Source organism: Sylvia atricapilla, chromosome 11 (genome assembly GCF_009819655.1).
Source record: "Sylvia atricapilla isolate bSylAtr1 chromosome 11, bSylAtr1.pri, whole genome shotgun sequence".
Taxonomy (NCBI): domain Eukaryota; kingdom Metazoa; phylum Chordata; class Aves; order Passeriformes; family Sylviidae; genus Sylvia; species Sylvia atricapilla.
The window spans coordinates 20,257,635-20,282,720 of record NC_089150.1 but is presented as its reverse complement, the minus strand read 5'-3'; the positions used below and the strand labels follow the sequence as shown (position 1 = coordinate 20,282,720).

At 43.8% G+C, this 25,086-nt stretch overlaps 1 protein-coding gene across 2 annotated transcripts; it reads right to left on the bottom strand.

Annotated features, from left to right (window-relative positions):
- Positions 1-1,510: 1,510 nt before the first annotated feature.
- On the bottom strand, positions 1,511-23,285 carry LOC136366106 (histone deacetylase 11-like). Of its 2 annotated transcripts, none has more exons than XM_066326979.1 (10): positions 23,231-23,285; positions 21,391-21,539; positions 19,245-19,345; positions 15,384-15,500; positions 13,346-13,388; positions 13,124-13,200; positions 11,833-11,895; positions 9,840-9,936; positions 6,993-7,171; positions 1,511-3,415 (listed from the first exon to the last, which is right to left on the bottom strand). In XM_066326979.1, coding segments are annotated over exons 1-10 (1,071 nt in total). In that variant the 5' UTR covers positions 23,233-23,285; the 3' UTR covers positions 1,511-3,172. The 2 variants fall into 2 exon arrangements, with proteins under 2 accessions (XP_066183076.1, XP_066183077.1); XM_066326980.1 differs by having other exon boundaries at positions 19,245-19,310.
- Positions 23,286-25,086: the final 1,801 nt, after the last annotated feature.

The window sequence follows — 25,086 nt, the reverse complement described above, 5'->3', positions numbered from 1 at the left end:
GCTGACAACTCAACCATCACATGCTTCATTAGGAGCCTTATTCCTATCAGACACATTCTCTCCCAGATTTTATCTTCGGTATATTGTGAAGGCTATTGTTTGCCTTGAACTGGAAAAAAGCAAGGGAAGCTCATGAAACCTCTATTCTTTAAATTCAGTGCTGTGCTTACACCTTAGGGACTTCCAGCTGTAAACTGTCCTGGGAATGCTGGGTCCAGGCTATTTGGTGGAAAAGAGCTCAAGAAATTTCCTCACCAGCCTCTCTCTGCAAGGAGGAGGAGTTAATCCAATCCTTGGTGGCAGGAGAAACCTGTTATACCATCAGCATGCAGTGCAGAATGAAGAGATGTACACACACAGAATGGCAGTCTCCTCTTTACCTGCCACAGGCAAACCCAGAGTTTCACTGTCTCTGCCTGTGTTTGTAAAGGAACACTGAGACATTGTGCATCCTGGTCATCTGCAGCACAGCTCTGCACTTCAGGAGAAAATACTCAAAGCAAATGCAAACAGATGAAATGGCTTTTAGTACTAAAATGGTTTGCTGAAATGTGTGTCTTTTTTATGTAGGTCAAACTAAGTTTCCTCTGGCAACCTCTGGCAAAAAAAAAAAAAAAAAAAAAAAAAAAAAAAATTCTACGATTTGCAGCTTTCTTCTCCCTCTATGAGTTGGTAGTTCAAACCCTCTCCAGCTGTCAGACTCCAGCTCCTCAGCCCCTGCCATATCTCTCTCTCCTGCATAATTTTTAGGATAGTCTACATGACCAGCCATATTTACAGTCCATTTATAAACAGCTCATGATTAATAATTGCATCTTTTGAAAGCATTGTGCACTGATTTATTCATCTAACAGACATTACTGCAGCAGAGGAACCCACTTAAAGCACAGAATACAATATATATATATGGTAAAATACAGGCACTTCTAAAGATAAAATTACACACACAGTGTTCTTTTCTGTATTAAGGCACCAAAATTTTTGAAAATATGGAGTGGTGTGTTTTCCAATTGTAACTTCACAATGAACACTGAAATGCAGTGTGTCTGCTGCTTATCAGAAATTTCACAGGTGAGGCTGAGAGCCAGCAGGCTCTGCTGCAAACATTCAGCCCTCTGAAAAGACAATGGTTTAGAAAAAGCCTCTAAAAACTCCTGCAGCCTTATCAGAAGCTCAGTTACCAGTTTCACACTTGTAATACTAAAATACGTAGATTAGAACTTACAAGGTAGGTAATGAAGTAGAACTTAAATGTAGAAAGTGACTTTAACCCCTCACAAAGACATCTTAGAAAGTATTTGGACACAAAACTTGCAAGTTCTCTTCAAGGAGTCACCACTGACCTCCCAGAGCAGCTGTTGACAAACCTTGTACTGCTCACCTTTGAGATTCACTGTAGTTTCAGCTGCATTTTAAATATAAAAAATACATCTTCCTGTCCTTCCAAGAAATGTTCCAGTCAAACTTTTTGACAGCCAAGATCCATGTGAAGTGACAAGAAGTCAGTCAGCATTGTTCAACATCATTTTAATCTCCACTGAGGGAAAATTATAGAAACATGTTAACACAAACAGCAAATGTTTAGGGAAAGACCATATGGTGCTATGATGGGGGTTTAGTTCATAGAAATGTAATCTAAAATTTTATAAAAATTATATGAAAGAATAACAACATCTTTCAGTAATGTCAGACAGCATAAAAAAAATAAATCTCAACATTAGTCATACTCTGATGGTCCTTCTAGTAAGAAATTTAAAAGTGCTCTTTAATCCCAGTGTAGCAACTCAAGCTTAGTGCAATAGGTCAGATCAGGTTTAAAGCAGGTATTTATAGCAATTGTGCAATTCCTACAACTGACAAACCCTATGATCTAAACATGAACACTAAATGAGGTAAATATTATAATTAGAATTAAACATTCCTTAAATAGCTTACACAACTCTACTACAAGGAAAATCCTGATGCTCCCTCACAGGACGGCTCCAACCTAAACACGATGTAAAACTTGTAGTACAAATCAGTGAAAGTTATAAAAGCTCTTGCAAAATATACAGTTTAGTACATTTACAACCCACTGCTACCCACAGTACCTAATGCAAAATATACCAACTTGAACAAAGCCAAACTTCCCAGGTAGTGCAACTGAATTTGCTTGGAATACACTATTTTGTTCCCAAATCCTCCTAAAAGCTCCATATAAAGTTAGCACATGATCTTAATGTAGAAATGTCACTGCATCCCTCGATGAACAAGAATAATGAAGGATTTGCTTACCAACTATGACTGTAACTAGAAGTACCATTACTCTCTGAGCAAGTGAAAAACACAGCACTAGTTGGGGAAAAATGATTTCAATGTACTCCTCACCGTTTTATACATGGTAAGCTGGCAAAAAATAATAAGCCAGCCTATATTTCTACACAAAATTTGGGGTTTTTTTCTCTAGGGTTGCTGAGAACTGTAAGATCAGCTTCCACTGGACTGCAGTTCCTCCATCTGTGAGTTGGAGTGCACAGGAACTATTGCCTGTCACATGCAGAGCTTGTTTGGAACACCAGGCTGCTGATGGTGAGCCCTTATGGCTGATTTGCATATGGAGCCAAAGGTGTTTCATATTCTATTTCACAAGGTGTTTATGAGCAAGATTTAAGTGACTATCAACAACAGGAATAAACTATGAATTTACAAACATTCTCTCTAAACTGTCTGGTTTCAAAGCCATAAACAAACTGCCCTGGCTTTTACAGTATTGCACTTCCCTTTAGTGTTCAACTGACAGTTGAAGTCTGCAAAGAATTAATTTTAAAACAGTATTTCAATTTAAAAAGCAATAAATAAAATGCAGTATTTAAAAAAACCCACAGAACAGTAGCTTTAGTCCATATTTCTCCCACCTCAGACCATGCTGCAGCATCTGAAACAGGCCTGGGGCAGGCTTTGGATGCCAACTGCATAGTTCTTCCAATGTAACAGACCCCACCCCCCCACACACACCCCAATCAGAGCAACAAATTAAGCTTTCTACAGCAATATTAGACACGAAGACAGTACCCTTGAGTGCATATCTCATTTAGCTTAAAAGGATGTGTAGCCTTAGCTGAAGATAAATTCAGGAGTTAGACAGAGTTACTGTGTATTGCCTCTGGGTTATGTGTTAACTCTCAGTGACCCGTCACTGCAGTGACAAGTTGCTCAAGTCCCTGGCAGAGTCTGTGCCCACGTTGTGCAGGCTGGCAGTGCCCAGGGCACAGGCTGGTCTGTCCCTGCCCAGCAGCCCCAGGCTGTGCAGGTTGAGGATAGAGTCGGCGATGATGCGCGCCGTCCTCTTCTGGTACCCGCCCGAGGTCACCATCAGCACGGGCACGCCGCGGCTCCGGGCAGCCCTGAACACCACCTCGTCCCTCTTCACAATGCCCTGAAACACCAGCACAGGGGAAAAGGGAAGTCACAGTGATGCCTTCAGTTCTAGCTTTTCTGTTTCTCAGATTCTGTGTGTAATTAGTGTGTAACTCTGAACTTCACAGCCCTGAACACCACCTCGTCCCTCTTCACAATGCCCTGAAATGCCACCACAGGGGAAAATGTGAGAGTGATGCCTTCAGTTTTAGCTTTTGTATGCCTCAGATTCTGTACCGTCCTAGTGTGTAACTCTGAACTTCAATAAAGTGTTAGCCAGTTCTCCTCACAGCTCAGCCAGGCAAAACAATTCTTTTCCAGCCCAAGGACACCACTGCAGCTTCAGGCCCCAACAGTGCAAAGAACAGGGAACTGAGGAGAGCAGACTGGGAGGAAGCTGAAGCTGTAATTGGACAATTAACCCCAATGTGTAAATGGACCAGAACTCAGAAAAGTGTGAAACCTTGTGACTCACTGTCCATCTTGGGTCCATCTTGTGTGGAACCTCAGCCAGGCTCTTGTATTGCCCAAGGTGCATCCTTTGAAGACCTTTTAATAAATCCCTACTTTATTCCTTTAACTATATGTCCCAGATAGTCTCTCAAGGCATCAGTAGCAACATGACACTTCAGTTCTAACCTGTGGTTTATGGATTTAGAGTACTGAATGCCTGCTAAGTGTTTAAGTCTTACAGTTTACAGTACCAATGAAAAATTAATTTAGAAGTCCTGTAAACTGGTTTGCATGCAGAATCATCAAAAAAACCCCAAAACAAACACACCACCCCCCAAAACCCCCAGCAAATCCAGTATATTTGGCTTGTTTTAGGGGACACAGCAGAAGAAAGTCTTCAGTACAAATTCCTACAAGAATTGGAATTCTACAAGAATTCCAGCTCAAAGGCCATAAAGTCTAAACTGATTGCAAATTTTACAAGTGTTCATCCTCTTTCCCAGGTGAGGAACTGAGATTAGGAAAGACTCTGGATTCACAGTGCTTCAGTTTGTGCTCAACTAGCACAGCACCCCCTGTCAAAAGTTTAGTAACTTGATAAAAATTTCACAATCCTACAGAAGAAGCCAAAATTCAAATCAGATTTTACACATTCACAATCAGTGGCTGAATCTTAAGTCTCAGTTTCTGCAATAAGAGCCTGTGGTTAATGCTAGAATCTATGGCTGAAGGGGAAGTTGCAGAATGCAAGCAATGGTAAATCAATAAAAAGAAAATTAATACTAAGTAATTTCTTACTAAGAGGAGGGTATGGAACTGAAAAATAACAAAGACTGCTGACCAAGAGGTGCTTTCCTGTCACTGAACCCAGGCAAGAGCAGAGTGTGAGTCTTCTGGGTTTCAGATAAACACATGAGGGTGAACAGAATTAAAATTTCCTTTTGTAAAAGCAGAGTTCCAGATACATGCAACTCATTACAACTCCAAAAAAAAAAAAAAAACAAAAAACAAAAAACAAAACAAAACAAAAAAAAAAAAAAAACACAAAAAAAAAAAAAAAAAAAAAAAAAAAAAACAACAAAAAACAAAACCAAAAAGCCACCCCAAACCCCAAAAATGGACAGCTCAAAACTTTAACAAGTGCAAAGCTGGAGAAGGGAAAAGACATCACAATGCAATCAAATACAAATAGAAAAAAAAATCAGGAAGCAGCAGCAGAAGTCTTTCAAAAATGAACATGCACTGCTCAGGCTGCTTACAGGAAGAGTGGAAGTACATCAAGAAATAACACCCTGCCATTAATTAGACCACAAACAGATGGCAAAGGGAAAGAATAAAACACAAATGTAGCAGGAAAGACGTATCTTGTAAAACCATCCAAGAGTATTGTTCACTGCACAGTCTGACACAGCCCTGTGAAAGAACCAGGAATAACAGATGAACAGTAAAACAAAGGAAACTGAAGAATTCTATTAGAAACAGATCCTTAAAGGAAGCAACAGGATTACAGGAGGAGCTGCAGGGCCCTGGGGAGCTAGCAGTAGATGCAGCACCATTATCCCACCCCAAAACTGGAAGCAACCCCTGCTCACAGGAGCCTTAGTGCTCCAGGGGGAGCCCACAGGAACTGAGGGGAAACCATGGGCTTATTCCCACATTTCTGTGGAAAACAACAGCCTGGCACAGCTGCCACTTCCAAATAAAGGGAAGAGGCACTCAGCTGATGCACCACAGGCTTTTCTACAGCCTCAAGAAGCAGGAAAGCATCACTGAGAGCACTGAGGAGCCCCATTGTGAGCACAGCTAACACTGCAGCAGGAGCTAAAATACAAACGGGCACCTTCAGGAGCAGGAGTGAAGCCAGGACTGAGAACCTTTGCAGAGAAGGACTGTGCAGGCAGGATGCCCTTGGGATCCCAAGCCTGCACAGCAGAGACAAGAACCCTGCCCTCAGAGCAGACACTACAGGCCTGTTTCTGCCCCTCCAGCTGTGCAGAGAATGCCTTTCACCTCTGCTCGTGGCCAAGGAAGCTGCTTCACCTTTCTTACCCCATCCTTACCTCCTCTGCACAGCAAGCTATAGCAACTCATTTTTCTTGGCAGTTAACACTGCTCCTTCTCAAAGTGCAGAAATCTGGATTATTTTTAAAGGCAAATCTCAAAGTATCTCCCTATGACCAAGCTGCCAGTTCCCTTGGTGGCCACTGCTCTCCAGAGGGCTCTGCTTCACCAAACCCCATCTCACACCTCAGGCCATCTCCTCCCCAAGACCGCAACAAGTCCAAGCCCCTCAGCTCCCCCTTCATGCAAGAGAAATGAACAAAATCAACACTGAACAGATCAAGTGGTGGCTCCAAGAAGGAAATCTGAGAGCTCACAGATCAAACCAGCACGTCTCTATATTGATCTGGTGGCCATTAAAGAGACCTAAATGTGAAACAGGGGAGAGATAGCACAGAGGAACCGTCAGAGATGGAATCACTAAAACCTATGGAGGAAATAGGAGGACTGTAAATTATTCCTTATTGTAAGAAAAGCAGAAAGTTGAAGACTTCTATGAAGCTTTACCGAATAAACCAAACTTTGAGTGTGGTACCGAGCTGGGGAGAAAAAGTAAATGGTATCTAAAGAAAAGGAAAACAACTGTTCATTTGCTAAGAATATACAGCCAGGCTGCACAAAATTGTTATAACCATGAGGGTAGTTCAAAACAGCTGGGAGTGCTACAGAGGAAATTAAATGTAAGATACACACTGGGGGCAGGTGACAAAAGGAATGCATTGCAAAATGGGGCATGTGAGGGGAAAAAAGAACCGAAGAGAGAACAAACCAAGCAGGGAAAATAGAAGTGAGGTGAAGTGTGAAAATATCTCTCTCTCTCTGGTTACTGTTTTGGGTGTTGGCAATCAGGGTATTTTTTAAAGAGACGATGAATGATACTGGAACAGGCACCAGAAGAGCAAAAATATTCAGAGTGAGGGAGAGACAAGAAGGAAGAAGAGGGTGAAAAGGAAAATATTCAGAGTGAGGGAGAGACAAGAAGGAAGAAGAGGGTGAGAAGGCAAGGGAGATGATGTGTGTCTGTGCCAGGGCAGTGTCTCTCCCTGCAGCCTGGGGAGGCTGTGCTCTGCAGGGTCACACACCTGGGGGGAAATGGCCAGGCCTCCCAGGGGATCCCCATCCAGAATGTCCGTGCCAGCATTGTAAACCACGATGTCAGGCTTGAATTCATTCAGGGCTCCCTCCACGTGGGTGTGCACCTTCTGCAGGTACTCGGTGTCCTCTGTGCCCCACTCCAGCTCCACTTTGCGTTTTATGGCACCTGAGGGACAACAGAGCAAGCACTGCTCAATAAACAAGGCATTGCTTCGAGAGAAAATGCACAATGTAGGTAAGCAAGCGAAAAAAATTACATTTCGGGAAGCTCTCTCAATGCATTGCATTTTCACAGACACATGAATTAAAGAAAATTATTCAACTGCTTGTTTTCTCAGCAAATGTAAAGCACAATGACCTTGAAAAAATTCCATTGAAGAGAGATAATTAGATGCAGGGCAAAAAAAAATAGTCTGAGATGCAAATGGAAAATGTTATTGAAAAACAGCTGATCTGCAAGTCCAGTTACCAATCAGCAGAGAAATCATAAAGAAAATTATTAACTTAAATGTAACCTAAATAAAGCGTAAGGCAAAGAAAACATTGAACTGCTATTGCAGAGGAAGCAGCTGGGGGAAAAACAAGATAAATATCACTGAGAAATTATGAAGATGTTTTATTTTTATCACAACACTCAAAACTTCACAGCAAGGGATCATGAATTTATGTGAACTGCTTTATGAATGTATAACAAGACTCAGCTTTGCCCCAAGCATTTTCAATTTAATGTTCTTACTCTGTAATCCTACCAGAAGAGCAAATACCAATTCTTAATTTATATCAAATTATTTCTAATGCTTCTAATAAAGCAATAGAAGTAGAAAATGAAGGCTGAGAAGGTAAAGCAAAGAAACCCAAGGTTATGCAGGCGAGTTTTGGGTGCTCTTATGGGGGAATGTGTGACTCTACCTCTGAATTAATCAAAACCCTGCCAGAGCTGTTCCAAGGTATGACTCCAGCCTCACAGTAAATGATGTGCACACCTCAAATGTGGATTCAGCCTCCACCAGGTGTGCAAGAATGCACTCAACCCAGAATGACACTTAATTACTTTTGTGATTGCTGCCTTTTGTTCTGCTTTCCATCCTTGCTCAGCATCAGTGAAGCTTTTATTTTTTCATCCTGTAATTTTATATTGCATCAATGTTGGGTTTCAAAGCTTTTTGTTTCTTTATGGTTTCTCTGAGTTTCAGCCCCTCCTGCTTACCCTTCAGTGACCTAGTCTTATTCCTCATCCATCCTTTCTCCTGCTAAACCTGTGTAATTCCACACTGCTTCCCCCAGGGACTCAATGTGCTTATGGCTTAGCATTGGCAAGGTGAGCTGCTCCTTTTTTTCCCTTCCCTAATGAACTCCATGGGGTAAAAATTGTGTAGAAGAGGTTCCTGCAATAAAACATGGGAAAACCAGGCAGGAAGTCCAAGGAGACAATGATCAGTTGGAGTTTACCCTAAGGATTCAAAATTTCATGTTCAAGCCTCTGCCCTTCTTCAAAGAGATTCCCCCTGTGATCCCATCTCTGCCTGGTCACTTGTTGGAAAGGGTTTAGAAGGGGCTTGGCCACAAAAATCTTATTTAGCCATTCTTATGCAAACTGCAAGAACTGCACATTGGCCTGGCTCTGGCCCAGCCCTGTGCACCTCACCCTTCACCTGCTCACAGGGAGTGCTGGTGTTCAGTGTCCACTGCAGCTCAGGGCGTCAGACCTGCTAACGAGGACTGACTCTGCTTTGGTCCTCATCTGCTCAAATGCTGCCATGTGAGAGATGAATAAGGGGATGTTTATCCTGGGGGGAAAAAAACCCACATTTGCTTGCAATTTGTCTGCCTCTAGACATGGTGTGCTTTAGATGGTCATTTTTTAGCTTAAAACCTTAAAATACTACAATTCTTAATATCTTCACCAGTCAGAAGACAGCAGTGCAATGCACTGCACCTAACTCTTGTCAAGAATCCAAATGAAGCAGATTTTTCTCTGAAAATGAAGCATCACTGAAGGAATCCAACAGCAGAACAACTCCCCCAGCAACCCCTGACTCGGTGAGCAAATTAAGCCTGTAATAAATGACAGTGTAACAGAACCAAGGACAAATAAACTTGGGGCTTTTGCATTCTAATTTAACCACTATCAAAGCCCCACTAATTAATTGTGGCAGGTCACAAAGGCACAATAGACACGTCACACGGATATACAAACCACAACCAAACCAAAGGAGGAAGTCCCCATCCCTGCAGGGATCTAACAGTGTGAATGTGGCATTTGGGGACACTGGTGGCAGTGCTGGAGGAAGGGTTGGACTCAACCTTAGAGGGACTGACTTGCCTTGTTTCCCACCTTGTGGCACCTTCAGATGCAGATCGTTTCCCTCACACTCATCAAACAAGTTCTACTACCAAGGCAACACCTGAGTGTGTTGCAACTTCACTCTCAAAAGAACATGAAACCTTTTCACTCGGTGTGAGCTAATCCTCAGTGAGTTCTCTCATAAATGTAAGGTGAGAGAAAGATGAACTTTTATCATCTCTCCTCAAATCAAAGGATTATTCAATTCACTGCTCCAAGCTCTGGAATGGACTGCTACCAACATCCACTGACACGTCCCCACACCCTGAACTCCAGAAAATCATTCCTGAAGTGAAGGAAAATGCTACAGCATCAACACTATTGTGATGTATCACAGTGAGCAGTGAAAATGATGGGAAATTAAACATAATTAAAAAAAAAGAAATCCAGGTAACGGTGCTGCAAGGAAGCTTAGTAGTAAATTAAAAAAGTTATGAAACAACACAGTAGGTCTGGTACATTTGGGAAGGTGAATTTCAGTTATACTCACGTTTAGCAAAACCATCCCCTGGGTAAATATATCTATTGTATGCATCCATAATATAAACCCGAGGATCATCCATAAAGTCCCTCTCATGGCCATTTCCCTGAAGGAAATTTACAGTTAGCTATTCCTAGCATGTCAACGCAATTAAACTCTAGAGTAATTAGCACTACAAAAGTTCTAATATTCAAAATTCCTGTGTCATTCTCTTATTTATTGTCCTGGAGGTTATTCTGAGGTGTAGAGTTTTGGGGGGCTTGATAGTATCAGTCTGAAGACTGCAGATATTACCACAAATAAAATCCTTGTCTCTCTGAAGGTAATTTGCATGGATCTCATTATGTAAGAAAATTAAGCAAAATGTAAGAAAAATAAGCAAAAATCAGAAGCTAATTGTCCTCAAGAGCATCAGAAAAGCAACTGTGACCACCAAACAGATCTGTCATCTTGCAACTGTGCAAGAAAAAGTCACTTTTAAACAGCTGCAGGAATACTGAGTGTTCTTATGTAAGAATTAATAAATAAACAAAGACTAGAGCTCTCCTGGTAACTCGAGCCTTGGTGAGGTTAAGTATTCCCTGGAAAAATTACAAACACTAGCCCAACAGTTTAACACCAGAAACTCCCTACAAAAAATTGAACTGGGTGTAGACAGATGCTTGAGAGAAAACTCAGATTTGGAATAATTTCCCCTCCCCGTTTCTGAATTTAAATACTATTCTTTTGGCTCTCACTTATTTTCACTAATATAAAAATAATTTTACCACAGCAATCACTAAGATAACTTTGTTTAAGTAAGATAATAATAAGATAATTTTGTTTAAATCATCATACAGGACCACAGCCCCTATCCCCAGAATTTAACTTTAACCACAGAAACAGACATTTCCATAGATGTATCTGCTGTAATTCAGTTTTTATGCTGACAAATGGCAACTCTGTTTATTTCTTCAGCATCTTTGGTCCACCAACAGTTCATGCACACAAGCCTAGGAACATGAAAATCTCTGGGGGAACCATTTCCTTGTGAGAGGTGAAACTCATCACTGCACTAAGAATTGGAATAGTCCCAAGATGAGAGTATCTATATCCTTAAACAGGATCTGCTGAGCTACTTCAGACACCTCTCACTCCCCCAAGAAAGGAAACAACAGGTGTTTTAATGTGCACACTGGGACTACCAGGACATCTGAAAAGCAAAATACATTCCCAGAATTTTTCAAAACCAAACCATCCCCATACAGCACAAAACAAATCCACGGCCTGACAGAGAGGCTGAGGAGAACCAGGAACACAAAACATCTTTCTACTGCATAATCTGTGATCTGCTATCATGGTGACTGTAGGACACAGAAGAGAAATGAGAGAAGATTAAAAACTTGCAGCCATTAGGCTTCCTCAGTGCCATGGAACTGTGTGAAAATGGTTTCTTTACACATAATAAATCACCTGAAATGCCTCAGGCTGGACATCACTTTGGTGCATTAACTGCCTTTCTAAAAATACCATTTCCTTCCTTTCAGGATTTATTTTGCAAATCTCACCAAAGCTGAGATTTGATCTCAGCACCACAGTACATCACTTCACCAGGTGAAGAAGGATGGATCCTTTACTTCATTAGCCCCAAGCTAGGTTTAAAATTAAATCACTGAAGGTCAAATCCCTCCCCTGCAGAGACTGCTGCAGTGACCAGGCGTTCAGAACTCGCTGGGATTGTCTGGAGAGATCCTAATTCCTTATCCCTGGAGACCTGGAGTGCAACGCAGCAGATTTTCACATGCAGCCACACGATGGAGCTGCAACTCAGGTTAATTTTATTAAACTGGTTTAAAAGCTTTTTAGACCATGAAATAATTGAAGAATCAGCTCTTCACAGTTTTCATCATCTTTGGTTAAGTTTGTATTCGGTGATTTTATGTTGTAAAAAAAAGGTATTTATCACACGCTTTTGTATTTCAAGCAAAATATCTGCAGCACTGAATACAGGCAAACCACTCACCTGATGGGCATCCAGGTCAATGATTGTGGCTCTAGACACTCCTTGTACTCTCTCAAATAAGAACTGGATATTCAAGCAAGGAAAAACATGGAGAAATGTATGCAATTAGGTGAGAGATTGAACTGGAGGCTCAAAGATTGCACAGTTAAGAACTGTTGGAATTTGAATGTAGGGCACATCTATTTGTTTCAGTCACCAAATGAACTGAGACATGACTGTCACACATTTAATAAAAACATCTCATTGATTGACATAAAAAGAGAATTTTTGTTTAAAAAAACTAAAATCTGTACATTTCCACCAGATATAGGAGAGGCCAGGCGCAGCCAGGGATCACAGAGCTGATGGTGCTGCCACAGGCTGGAGTGGAACCAGTGACAACATCCAACTGCAACAGCCCAGAATTCAGTGTTTTAGGAAAAGCTGCTTTAAGGACTGCATGCCTTAGAGCCACTTTTAGTGACAATTCATTTCTTATTCTATCTGAAAACAAAAACATGGTTTTTACTTCGAGTCTTAACTTTGCAATCTTTAATGTAGACGTGGTAAAATCCAAAGATTTGGTACAAACTGGCACCCACTGTAATTTCTCAGTCTGTATTTCAAGGGAAGGTGAAAAAAGGAACACTGTGGGTTACTTTTCTGCAAATTACCACGTACAGAAATTAGGATGTTATGTCACATGGGGTGCTGCAATCATTAGAACTCTTTAATGTTTGATTATAACTGATACTTTATAAATATTCTAGTATACAAATATACCATAGTTCATTTGATAAAAATAAGCCCTATTTGGAGAAGGCTCTTACTTCAGCCATTCAACAGCTAAACACCAAATGCCTTCTCTCCCATTTGGTGACTATTTTGGAGTCAGTCACATTTTTATTCATGAATCTGAACCAGTCTGAGCCCTGTATGGTGCAGCTTGATTCAGAGAGGGGATTTTTGTCTCTGCATTTGCCTTGAGTGTAACCACTGAAATCAATGTGGAATGCCCAGGTTCACCTGCAAGGCCAGGAGAATGATCACTGAGCATATTAGAAATCCATCTGGTTTGATTTGGAGTGGTTTTTTGCAAGACAACATTATCAAAGCAATGACAGTGGTGCCAATTTACACTGATAACTCTGACCCCTGCAGCTCTTCCCTTCCACTTTAGAAACTCTCCACATTCCTGCCCATCTAGAAATGGCTTCATTTTCTCCTATTGGGATGCAAACTAGGAATTTATGTGGATTTCTCCTCCATTTGAACAAAGAGCAGAAAACAGTGGTTTAAGAGCAGTCCTTACCTTGATGGCCAGTGTGATGTCAGCATATGCACAAAATCCTCCCCCTTTGTCACTGGAGCAGTGATGGAAACCACCCCCTGAACAGAAAAACGGTGAAGGGGTGAAAAGCTACACACTAAACAAAAGCCAGGTACTAAAAACATTGCTGGGATTTGCAAAGAGCTGTAAATGAAAATCAGGCTTTTAACACACTATTAAGGGTATCACTGCATTTGTACTCACCCACGTTGATGGCCCAGCCTCTATCCATAGCAAGTTTTCCTGCCTTAAAAAAAACCAAAGAAATTGCAGCTAGAATTCCATAAATGAATGAGGCAACACAATGTCTGCTTCCCCCCCAAAACACTCCTGGCATTCCTACGTGCCTGGAGTTTTCAGATCTTTTGCCACTGAAGCAGATCCCTGAGTACAATCCTTAACAAAAGGGTTTCAACATAAGGAGCAGAAAGAGCATTTGCTGTGTCATCTGTATTTCCTTCTCTGGCAGCTGGAAAAGGGAAAGGGCAGTGCTGGGAAGAGTGAAAAATGAGGAAGAAGCTCCTGGTGTCCCTCCTGTTCATGCACAAACAGAGGTAAGTTCAAAATCCAGGAGCATAGACAGAAAAAAAAACACAGTTCCAGCTGCGGATGGGACCAGACAAGTGTTCCAATGTAAAGTGTCCTGGGACTTCTTTAATTTTTTATATGATAGAACATGCAGGGTATAGAATATTATTGATCTCTTCCCCTCCAGTACAGGAAAACTGTGCCTGTATCTCTCCTTTAAACTCAAATGACATTCAGGGAAGGAAAAGTATTGACAGAGAAGAGATATACAAGGTTTAAATTATGGAATTTCAACTGAACCCCCTGATTATTTTGGCCAGGAAGAGTCGAGCAAGTGTTAGGTGCAGCATTCCTTAACTTGTCTGTTAAAAGTAATATTACTTCAAGATATTACTAGTTACAAGTGAAAAAAACAAATGTGGGGAGAGAAAACATTTAAAAATTGATTATTTTTTCACCGTAGTCGTGGAAAGAAAAGATTACACATCATATCCAAAATGAAGTTTGGACAGTCTTTATAACCAGTATTTACATTTGAACGGTTTTAATTCAGTACTAGGACAACTATTGGGATGGCAAATGTGATCCTGCTATGATCATGCCAACTTACACAAATTAGATCTTGGGGAAAGACTGCAGTTTCTGAACTATAAAACCCATTAAGTCCCAGGGAGAACACATTATCTGCGATTTATCACACTTCCTAGGGATTCCTCACCAAAACCCAATCTTCCCAGATTGCTAAAATATCATTAAAAAGTGGAGAAACTCAACAGGAATTTTTGTCATAAACAGGCCCATCAGGAATAGCAGAAAATTGCACTTCTGACTCGTACCGTGCAAATTTTATTGTCTGATGAGTCAAAATTGCTTCTAAAGTACATTCTTATTTCCCCACAATGAAAAAAAAAAGGTACAAATAACAGCACATGGCCTCAAGAGGAATCCCGAAGTGCCCAGGAGTGGCATCAGTGTGTCAGAAGCCATGAGAAGAACCAGACCACCGGTGGGTCACATCTCTACGTGGTGAACACACACCTTGGGAGTTAAAGATAACACAGGCACAGTGAAAAACATCCCCAAACTGGAGAAAAGTATTGCCTAGCTGCAACCAAGCTGAAAGAGGCTTCACACACACTGAGCTCGTGTCAAGAAATATCCAAGGCAGAGCATGAGGCAGCCCTAAACTCTCCCCAGGTTCCTCTCTCAGACCATTCCCTCCATTGCTGTGACAATCCTGCAGTGACAGTGTGGCTGTAATGAGAGGAAACTCTGCAGATCCCTGCTCAGCAGGACTTGCTCTGAGTGACAACCAAGTGTCTTTTTAAGCACCTTGAACTCTGTGAAATTTTCTCCCTCCTCCTCCCCGTCTCTGCTTTTGGCAGTCCATGCCTACTAAAGGAGGCAGCACTTTTGTTACCTGGCCTGTCACCATAATCCAATACATCTGAAGACTTAGCCAGAACCCTGCAGGTTCTTTTAGAATGCAAATCCTTAAATAGTCCTTAAAAACAAGTTGGTTTAACTTTTGTATTTCCCAACCTAACTCACCTTTGAGTTATATATCTAGGAGCTGCAATAAACCCTGTTCCTGCACCTGGCACAGCAGCACTGTCCAAGGCTGACAATGTGAATTACATAAACACCACAACTCCCAGGTTTACAATCTTTGATGAACAAATTTAAATATAAGAGTGGATCAAGAGCACCTTACCATTATTGTTCCTCCTGTCTGGGTTCGTAGAGGCTTCAGAACTTTTCTCTGAACAACAAAATTGGGAAGAAAGGCAACTGGTGGAATTTCTGTGATTGTAGCCACAACAAATGACCACTGCAATGGGGAAAAAGAGAGTTCCAATTAATGGAGTCTGGTTTAATGATCACACTTAGCTGTCTCACTAGTTATTTGCTGAAAAGGTGCTCACAGGCCTTAGGAAGAGTTTGAATATTTTTAGATGGAAGTGACCACACCAGTTTTTATTAGTGACCACCCTCACGTTTTTAACTATGAGAATCATCACCTTCCAGATTTTAGTATCAAACTGTATTAAATCAGTAATTTTTCAGGAAGGCAGTATTACATTCAGAAAATGTAATATCCCTCAGATTGGGAGGAAGAATTGTGAAATGTCCTTCAGCTACACTTGATATATTGTTCAAACCTAAAATATCTATTCCTGTGTGGAATCAAAAGGATATACCAAGGAGAAAGCAAACACAAACAAACAGACAACTGAACTAAGAAGTTCAAACACTTAAGTGAACACACAGTGCAAACTTTAGCATAGAGAACTGATTAAAATTTATTTAGCATATTAAATACTTCTGGAAAATGTTTCAAGGAAACATTTTGTTCAAAAGTCTTCAAGGTTAGAACACAAAATATTTGCAAAATGCAAATTTATTTTTTTTTGCAAACACATTGATTACTTCAAAGAACTTCCACTAACACTGCTACCAGTGATAACACCGCTAAATATATTTCAAAGCCTAAGTCACAAGCAAGAATTTACCTGCCCAACCAGTAGTGAAACACTGAGGGACTGAGGATTATGACTCACTGCCACTTACAAAGAGTCTGAACAGCTCCTGCTCCCTGCAGCATTAGGAGCTGTAAGGGACTGAGGGCACTGGCTGCCCCATTCCTGAGCTGGTCACAGGACGTCCAGGCGGGCAGTTTGAACCAAAGGCAATCACATCCCCACCTCAGGCTCCTCTGATGCTCAAAGTAACTCCTCAGTTAGCAAGACTTCAATTATCAGGTACTACTGGGTGGGTGAAGGGCTGGCATTGTTCATGAAGTGCCTAAGCCCTAGCTGTATTTTGCCAACAGTTAATTTCAAAATCTGTCTACTTTTATATTTGCAAGACATTATTCTGTTATCATCTTATCAGCTGTCGATCACAAGGTGCTTTAATTATTTTTTAGTACAGTCAATCTTGATAAAGCTCCTTTGCAAGACATTTTAGCTTTTGAAGACGCTCGTTATTAAAAACTATATTCAATTCTGTTGTTCTAAAATGGATATGAAAAGGTCACATTTGGATAGAAATCAATTTGACCTCAAATGTGAACAATAATGACACAGGAAGCTCTAGTGAAGTTTAAAGTAAAGTTAATGTCAACAGGGAGAAGTGGGAGCAATGATGACTCAAAGCAGGAATTATGTAGCTGCAGGTTTTGAAGTGGAGGTGAGCAGCCCAGGGCTGGTGGAGCTTTGGCTCCCGGGCTGGCTGGTCACAGCTGGGGCCATTCCTGCTGCCACACACTGCCCACACCTGGGATTAGTAATTCCCAACACGTGGGGGAAGTCACCAAGTGGGAGCAAAGTCTGGGAGTTCAAAGGGCAGCTACAGGTGAGGGAAAATGCTTCTCCACTTAGTAACTGAAAATCTGTGGAATGCTTTATGCTTCTTTCTTCAGTGTGCTGGTTTTGTGTACCTGCATTTCCCACAATTTCTCAGACCAGCTTTATCCTCAGCATCTGCATTTCAGTGTTTGCTAGCTCATGTTACCATAGAACTTCTCATAAATGAAAAGGGGAAGGCAGAGCCTGAAACTGGCTGTAACCTCGCTGCCTACCTCCTTCCCAAGGTTCAGAATGCTGACACGCAAGAAATTCATTATTTTACATAACACTGGGAAAAGGCAGCAAGTGGAAAAGTACTGCAAGCAAACTACCGACAGTCCAGTCATCACCTTGGAGACATATATTCATCAGAGGAATAGCTGAGGAGGAATCACATCAATTCAAAAGGCCAAACTTTGTTTTAAGGACCTTCCTGCCAACATAGACCTGATCTCCAGCAGCAGAAGTACCTCATGCACACTTTTTGTTTCTCTTCACCCAATACTCAGCTGGCCTCTCAGTTGCTGCTAAGACACCAATCACCACCTACTCTTGCAAGTGTAGGCAATTTCTTACCAAATTCATGTTCAGACTTTAGATGAACACTCAAGTGATCTATTCTTTTAGGAGACCTGGCCATTCTGAGAAAGGCAAGCAACTCTGCAGTCTTCAGAGCTGAACTAATAATATAAAACTACACCATTTATACGTATTTGTCTGGATTTAAAAGCAAAATAGCACAGTAGACTTTGGATAAGGCAGTAAGAGTTTTTACAGGGGGTTTTCATGTCTAGGATGTTATTTTGCTTTTGCAACTAAGCACTTTTATCTTTGCTGCTTGGCAGGAATCTGCTGGCATGACCAATACAACATCTTCCAGTTCCAACACTTGCAGGAAATATTCTCTCCAGAAAAGGGGGAGAGGAGACACCCAGTTAATCCCATCTGGATGCACACAACAGTGCTGGTGTTGACCACAAGACGCCAGTTATCCAGACAATTCCCTGTGAAGCCATCCCATAGGTACTAAAAATATTATGATGGCATTCCAATCTGAGCTGTGCACATTAAACCCTGCTTCAAAGCAGTGATTCAGTAAAAAGAGGTGGGTGGTTCTATGGAATTAAAAGTTCAATATCAAGAATAGCTGCAGTAATATCAAATCTAATGATGCATGAAATTGCATGTAACTTCACAGTACAGAATGAAGGAGCGTAAGAGAACTCAGAAAAGCAGTTAGGAGTGAAAAAGTTCACACAAATAACAGATCACTGATACAGAAAAATAAAACATTCCAGAAATAGCAATCCAAGGACTCTTCCACTGTGAAAAGGCATGGGTGACTCAAAATAACTTCTTTTGAATTATGGAATGGAAGATTTCTTTTCTCTTATAAATCCATTCTCTGCCCTCCAAAGCAGAGTTGCAAAGTAAAAGTAATGTCACCTGCACTCATCTACTGCCCAATTCCAGCCACAGACAACTGGATAGTGTCAGAAGGAGAAATCTCACATGTTTATGTTTTAGAGTTACACCGGAGTTAAACAAGCAAACGGGTGTTTCCTTTAGAAATATACAGGGAACTTTGCTCATGCCCCTGCTGTCCTGTGTGAGCTGGCTCTGGAAACCTTCACAACAGATAATGTGCTTGGTACTGCCCTTACACTGATCTTGCAGCTCTCTCCATATTCCACAGATAGGGGCAGTGTCTGAGTATAAAGCCAGAGCTTCCCACCCAACAGACTGACCACAGAACCCCCACACAGATGCTCTGCTAAGATTACATAACCCCAAACCCCAGAAAGCAATTCCTGCCTTAGAAAACATCCAATGAAGTACCCCATGTTAGTGGTTTCTATTGTATTTTCAATTTCAGAACTAATTTACCAGAGTACAATAAAACTTACACTGCTCAACACTAAAACCCTGGCACTAACAAGAATTATTATTACTGACATCTCAGACATTCTAATTTTCCCTGTGTTTAATTTCCCTGAAATATCCTTTCAGTTCACCTATTTAATATGGCAAAGCCTCTTTCCCCTCCATCCTTCTGTAGTGTGAAGGTCCCAATATTTCTGTGGTTTGCGTGCAGTGTTCTCAGTAACAATGTTATCAACAGATCCCATTCTATAGCTGTAAGGCTGATTTAAAACAAGACATCCACTGCCTTAGACACTCACTCTGGGCAGTTTGCTGCAAAAACACATGAACAGGTACAGCACCTTTAATTTATTAAGGTAGCGCCTGGTGTGAACAACCAAGAGATCTTCATCAGTCGCCTCCCGTGCCTGCACAATCAAGTCATCTGCAATTAGTTTTTCTTCTGCAACAGGAGAGAAATAACAATTGGCATTGTACAGCAGTGCTCAGCTCCCCATGTCCCCAGCACTCTGCTCTGACCTCAGTGTGGAAACTTCCTCTGTCATGTTTATTCCTAGCACGACTTGAGGGTGCTCAGAGTTGGCAAGTTTCCCAAATACAGAAATTACAAATCCCTCTGTGACAGGTAAGCTGTTCAGGTAGTGTGTATTTGAGAAATATCGTGCACAGAAAGTTTTCAGAGCGTGCTAAGATCATGGGAATTTCCCCTTTGAACTGGAAGGACAGACAGGTAATGACAGAGGATAGAGACACACTGGAATCACACAACTCCTCACAGTTTAGGGCTTGGTGCTTGTACATCAAATAATCACTGTTATTTTAACATGCTTTGAGAAATCCCACAGTTTATACTAGGATTTAATCCCTTAAATCACAGAGGAATTAAGTAATAAATCAAAATTCAAAACAAAGTAATGGTTTGAGTGTTCATGGAAGCAAATACGCTTAACTAGGGTATTCCTATCACTCCCTATTTCCATCTAATTTAAAGAAAAAAACAATGAGCAGCTATTAATTCTTTCCCTTAGAGACCAAAAGACTATTTTAAAACTTAGTAACTTTTATAAGAGAAAGATGCTCCCAAGAATTAAGAATGAGTGCATATCACCACTACAAACAACAATTATAAGGAATCCCACCAATCTTCCCAGGCAAATTTGGATATTTAATTGCTGCAGAGCTGTAGCCTTCTAAGCCTGTATCTCTTCTCAAACTTTACACTTGGAGGAGAAAGAAAACAACTCGGAAATGTGAGAGATTTTGCTGTGAAGTGTTATACAAGAACAGCACCTGCAACAACATTTGTTTTGGCAAGCTCCTGACTCTCCTTACTGAGGCCTGAGGAACAATTCATTCATGCACTGGTGTCAAACAGAGCCAGACTGCTGCCAGCTGCCTTCTGCAGGAGGGGAAGGTGCTCTGCAAAGCTGTTCACTGCTGATCGGCTCAGTGACAAGGCACAGGGGAGGTCAGCTGGTGCCAGGGATTGCTACAGAGCCAGAGCGAGCCCAGTGCTCTGGAGCATCCTGGGGCTTCTTCCTCCTCTCAAAGCAAGGACAGTCAAACAACTGGGAAAACTAATTTTCTGTGAAAGCCCGAGACACTTTGGAATAGACATGTCACTCAGAAAAGAGCTGGAGGAAAAGACTTTACACAGAAGAAACAAAGACAAAGGTTCTGATCAATTAAGAAAACTATTGTGGAACCGAAGACTAAATTAAATTAAGGTTGTTAGAGGAAAAAGCCAAAACTCAGCTAGTAAGATGTTAAGAGTGTTAAAATTATTTGAGCTCAGTCAAAAGAATACAAGTCAGGCTGCAGTGGGAAGGGCAATCCTGAGCTGCAAAGGATCATCAGCTGAAGGAGTCATTAAGCCCACATAAAGAGGCCTGGCTTTGGGACAACCAACAGCCTTTGTCCTGGCAAGAGAAAACGCCTTTTTTTTTTTTTTTTAAACCTAGATGAACGACCTTGTGCTTTAAATGAAGGGATGCCAAGATTTCACAGGCCCTGATCCTGCCCCTGGTTCTGACATTTGCACCTCCCTAATCCATTTCAACCTGTATCCTCCAAATGGTTTAAAGAGCAATAACTAGAAGCATCATAAAAAGTTCTGCCTGTACCAGAGGGGCCTCAAAGCTCTTTCCAAACATCATCAGAGCAATAGGATGAGGCTGCTAAAGAACAGACTGAAGTGCTACAGCTGCAGTTTTCCCTCAGCCTGAGAAGCCCAGCGTGCAGTCCAGGCTGAGTAACTACGTTACACCTGCAGCAAACCATCATTAAACCATCACGGGGTGTCTCAGCAGGCACAGGAATGCCCCAGCACCTGCTAAACCGGCTGTAAAGTCAGGGGAGCACAAGGCTGTAGGAACCCACACGCTGCATTTCAGCTCTGGTAAGCCACACGTAAGTCTGCACTAACCACATCGTTTTCTTCAGGTTTTGTGCAAGTGTTGGTTTAAGAGGCACCTCGGGTTATTTTACCTTTGAGGAAATTGATGACTTTCCCCCATTTCCCGGCATCGAAGGGGTGCAGCTTCTCGAGCCCCATGAAGGTGATGTTGTAGTCTGGGGAGTACACGATGGGCCAGCATCCCGGCGGGGGCTCCTCGTACAGCTCCGTCCTGTGGGGCCTTGCCCGGCAAACACACACCCGTCACCGCCCAAAAACACACCAACTACTTCTGCACTGAGCGCCCAGCATCACCTAACGCCACTTTACAACTCTTAAAGATGGCATTTCCAACAGAAAAACGGAAACATTTGGTTCTCTCCCCTTGTCTTTCCAGGTGTGCCAATGAGCACCTCTGCCTTCAAAGGTGCACCCAGCCAACATAACCTTCAATACCTGCATAACTAGACTCCTGTTTTAAATTCTGTATCAAAACACAAACCGCGATGCTCCTAACAACAGAAGCTTGGAAAGATTCCTACACTCCTTTCCTAGAAAGCAACAAACTATTTCGTGACCATCTGAGTGAACTAACAAACCTTAGGTTTTATTTGCAGAGCACAGAAGCAGAGGACATGCTCTTAACTCCAGGTGTCACACCTGTAACCCTTAACCGATACTTTCCTGAGCTCCTCCCTCCGAATTCTTGTGTTTTCCCACCACCACTCAGCACAGCAGAGGCGGCTCACAGCCCTCCTCGGCAGGCCATTCACACGGCGGCAATGCTGCGCTCTGTTTACACACAAGCACCAATTGTTTGTGGACAGCGGTGTGCACACGTGGGCCAGCAGGGCTGAGCGGGGATCCTGCCTTCACAGCCAGCCTGTCCCACCCTGCGGGCTGTCCTCTGTGCCCCGAACCCCACCGAACCCCACCGCCACCGCCCCAGCTCCCCAGAGCTAAACCTCGGAAAGGGCTTTGCGACACACTGTGCGAGACACAAGAGTCTTTTGTCAGGTGAACAATACAAACAGAAACACTCTTATTTCCAGCCTGAACACGCTCAAAACTACCCCTTTCACAACCCCGTTAGGAGCAAACCAAAGAAAACACGAGGACAATGGAGGTTTTTCAGCAGAAAGCGCAGCCCGGTGCCTACACACCACCCACACTGCGAGCCGGGACTGCGAGCCCTTCCCCCGGTCTCTCCCCCCGGCCATTCCCCCGGCCCTTCCCTCAGCCATGTCCCCGGCCCTTCCCTCAGCCATGTCCCCGGCCCTTCCCTCAGCCATGTCCCCGGCCCTTCCCTCAGCCATTCCCCCGGCCCTTCCCTCGGCCCTTCCCCCGGCCCTTCCCCCAGCCATTCCCCCGGCCCTTCCCTCAGCCATGTCCCCGGCCCTTCCCTCAGCCATTCCCCCGGCCCTTCCCTCGGCCCTTCCCCCGGCCCTTCCCCCAGCCATTCCCCCGGCCCTTCCCTCGGCCATTCCCCCGGCCCTTCCCTCGGCCATTCCCCCGGCCCTTCCCTCGGCCATTCCCCCGGCCCTTCCCTCGGCCCTTCCCTCAGCCATGTCCCCGGCCCTTCCCTGGGGCCTCCCCGCGGTACAGGGCGGGGAAGATGCTCTGACAGCCCCAACTCCGACAGCGAGGCCTGGAGCCTCGGCCCCGCGGGGCTGCACCACAGGGTGTTTCTCCGGGAGCCCGGGGCGCTCCTGGCGGGACAGCCCGTTCCCAGAGGAACCCCCCCCGTTCCCCGGCACTCCTCCGGCCGGGGCCGGGCCGCTGTCAGGCCGGGCCCTCGGGGCGCTGCCGCAGCCTCAGCCCGGCCCTGCGGCTCCGCGGCGGGGCAGTGCGGGCCGGTGCCGCCCGCCGCCCCCAGAGCCGCCGCCGTCCCCGGTGCCGCCCGCGGTGCCCCGGTGCCATGGCCGTACTCACATCCCCGCCTCCGCCGGGCCGCGCAGGGAAGGGCCGGCCGCGCTCCGCCCGGCGCGGGGCGGGCGCACTCGGTCACCCGGGCGGGGCCGCGGGGAAAGGCGTGTCGCTAACGCCGGGCTGGGCACGGCACGGGGCGGGGCTGCTCCGGGGCCGGCTAGGGCAGCCTCAGAGCCCGAAGGAGGCCGTGAGGCGAGCTGGGAACCGCCGGTCTCATGTCGGGGGAGTTGGAGAAGCCAAGGCTGGGCTCAGGGCGATGCCGCACTGACGGTGACTCTGGGTGGGAAAACACCGTCCTCCCTGTAGCGATGTATCTCCGTGCTGATTGCCCAGCCGAACTGCTGGTGAGCAATACCACCAAACCACCTGCAGCTTTGTTCTTAGAGCTCTCAGGGATTCAGCAAGGTTACTGAGAAAGCAACAGGATCAAAAAATAAAAAGAAAGTCCTAAAAAAAAAGTCTGTAGAAACTGTAAACCCTGGACAGGGGAAGCACGACGTGATGATGGACGCTTGAGCAATGTGTGCCTGCCCCATGAAGAAGCAGCTTGGCCAGTCTAGAGATGCCCATGTGGACAGCAGCCCTAGAATCTACAATAAACAGCTTCTGTTAGAATCATATTAATTCGGCTATTCAGTGGCCCATCTCCCCCCTGCACCTCGCTGTGAAATAAAATTAACAGTTGATACCAGCAGGTCCTAGCAGGTCTGCAGCAAAGTGAGGAAAGCCAAGGTGAAGCAGTGATATCTCCAGCTAACAGCAGCGGAACTGCCCGTGGTTCTGACAGGTCAGGATTCACCCCGGGGACAACATCGCTGAATTCAGGCGCGCAAGAAAAACAACCTAGGTTCAAGTCAAAAGCCAATTTCTAAGCGTAGTCAACTAATCCTGCTTAAATATATACAACAAATATTTCTTACACGGTTGTACAGCTGAATCAATAATACCGTGAAAAACGGTCCATCCATAGGAGCAGTATCTATGAAGCCCGGGATAAATGCCCAGAAGCACTCTTTTCTCTGAAGGAGTAATGCCTCTTTATGAGAGTCCCTGATAAATGTCTTTTTTCTTAAAACATGCTGGCTTTGGCTTGGCATTCAGCTTTGATGGATGTCTGGGCTTCACCTTGGTATTTACTTAGCAGCAGGCGACTGTTACACCATGAAAACATTCCATCGCTTTGACATTATCTTTTAATTAACATTTCTTTTGTTCTGGTCCTTTGTGTGCTCACCTCAGTATTCCTGCAGCGCATCTACCTTCTCTTCCTTGTTCCTGACTACTTAGTACTTGGGACTTAATTAGAGTATAGGTGTTTGGTTAACGAGCTGCGAGCATAGCTCGTTAATATTTTAAGCCCTCCACGGGAGGCTTCTACCACGTTCGTGTTTCATTTTCATTTTTACCAATTGTTACTTAAATTAAAAATCAACTGCCAGACTAGTTTCCACGTTTCTTGGATGTCATCGATTGTTTTGGAATACTTCCAGGGATGGGGGCTCCGCCGCTGCCCCGGGCAGCCCAAGGCTTGATGATTCTTTCCATGAGGAAATTTTTCCTAATGTCCATCCCCTGCACAGCTTGAGGCCGTTCCCTCTGCCCCTGTTCCCTGGGAGCACAGCCCGACCCTCCTGGCTGTCCCCTCCTGTCAGGGACTTGTGCCGAGCCAGAAATTCCCCCTGAGCCTCCTTTTCTCCAGGCTGAGCCCCTTTCCCAGCTCCCTCAGTCCCTCCTGGGGCTCCATTCCCTTCCCAGCTCCATTCCCTTCCCTGCACACGCTCCAGCCCCTCCAGGTCTTTCTTGTCCTGAAGGCCCGCTGCAAGAAGTTGTGAAGTTCTGTGATGGTGAAATCCCTTAAA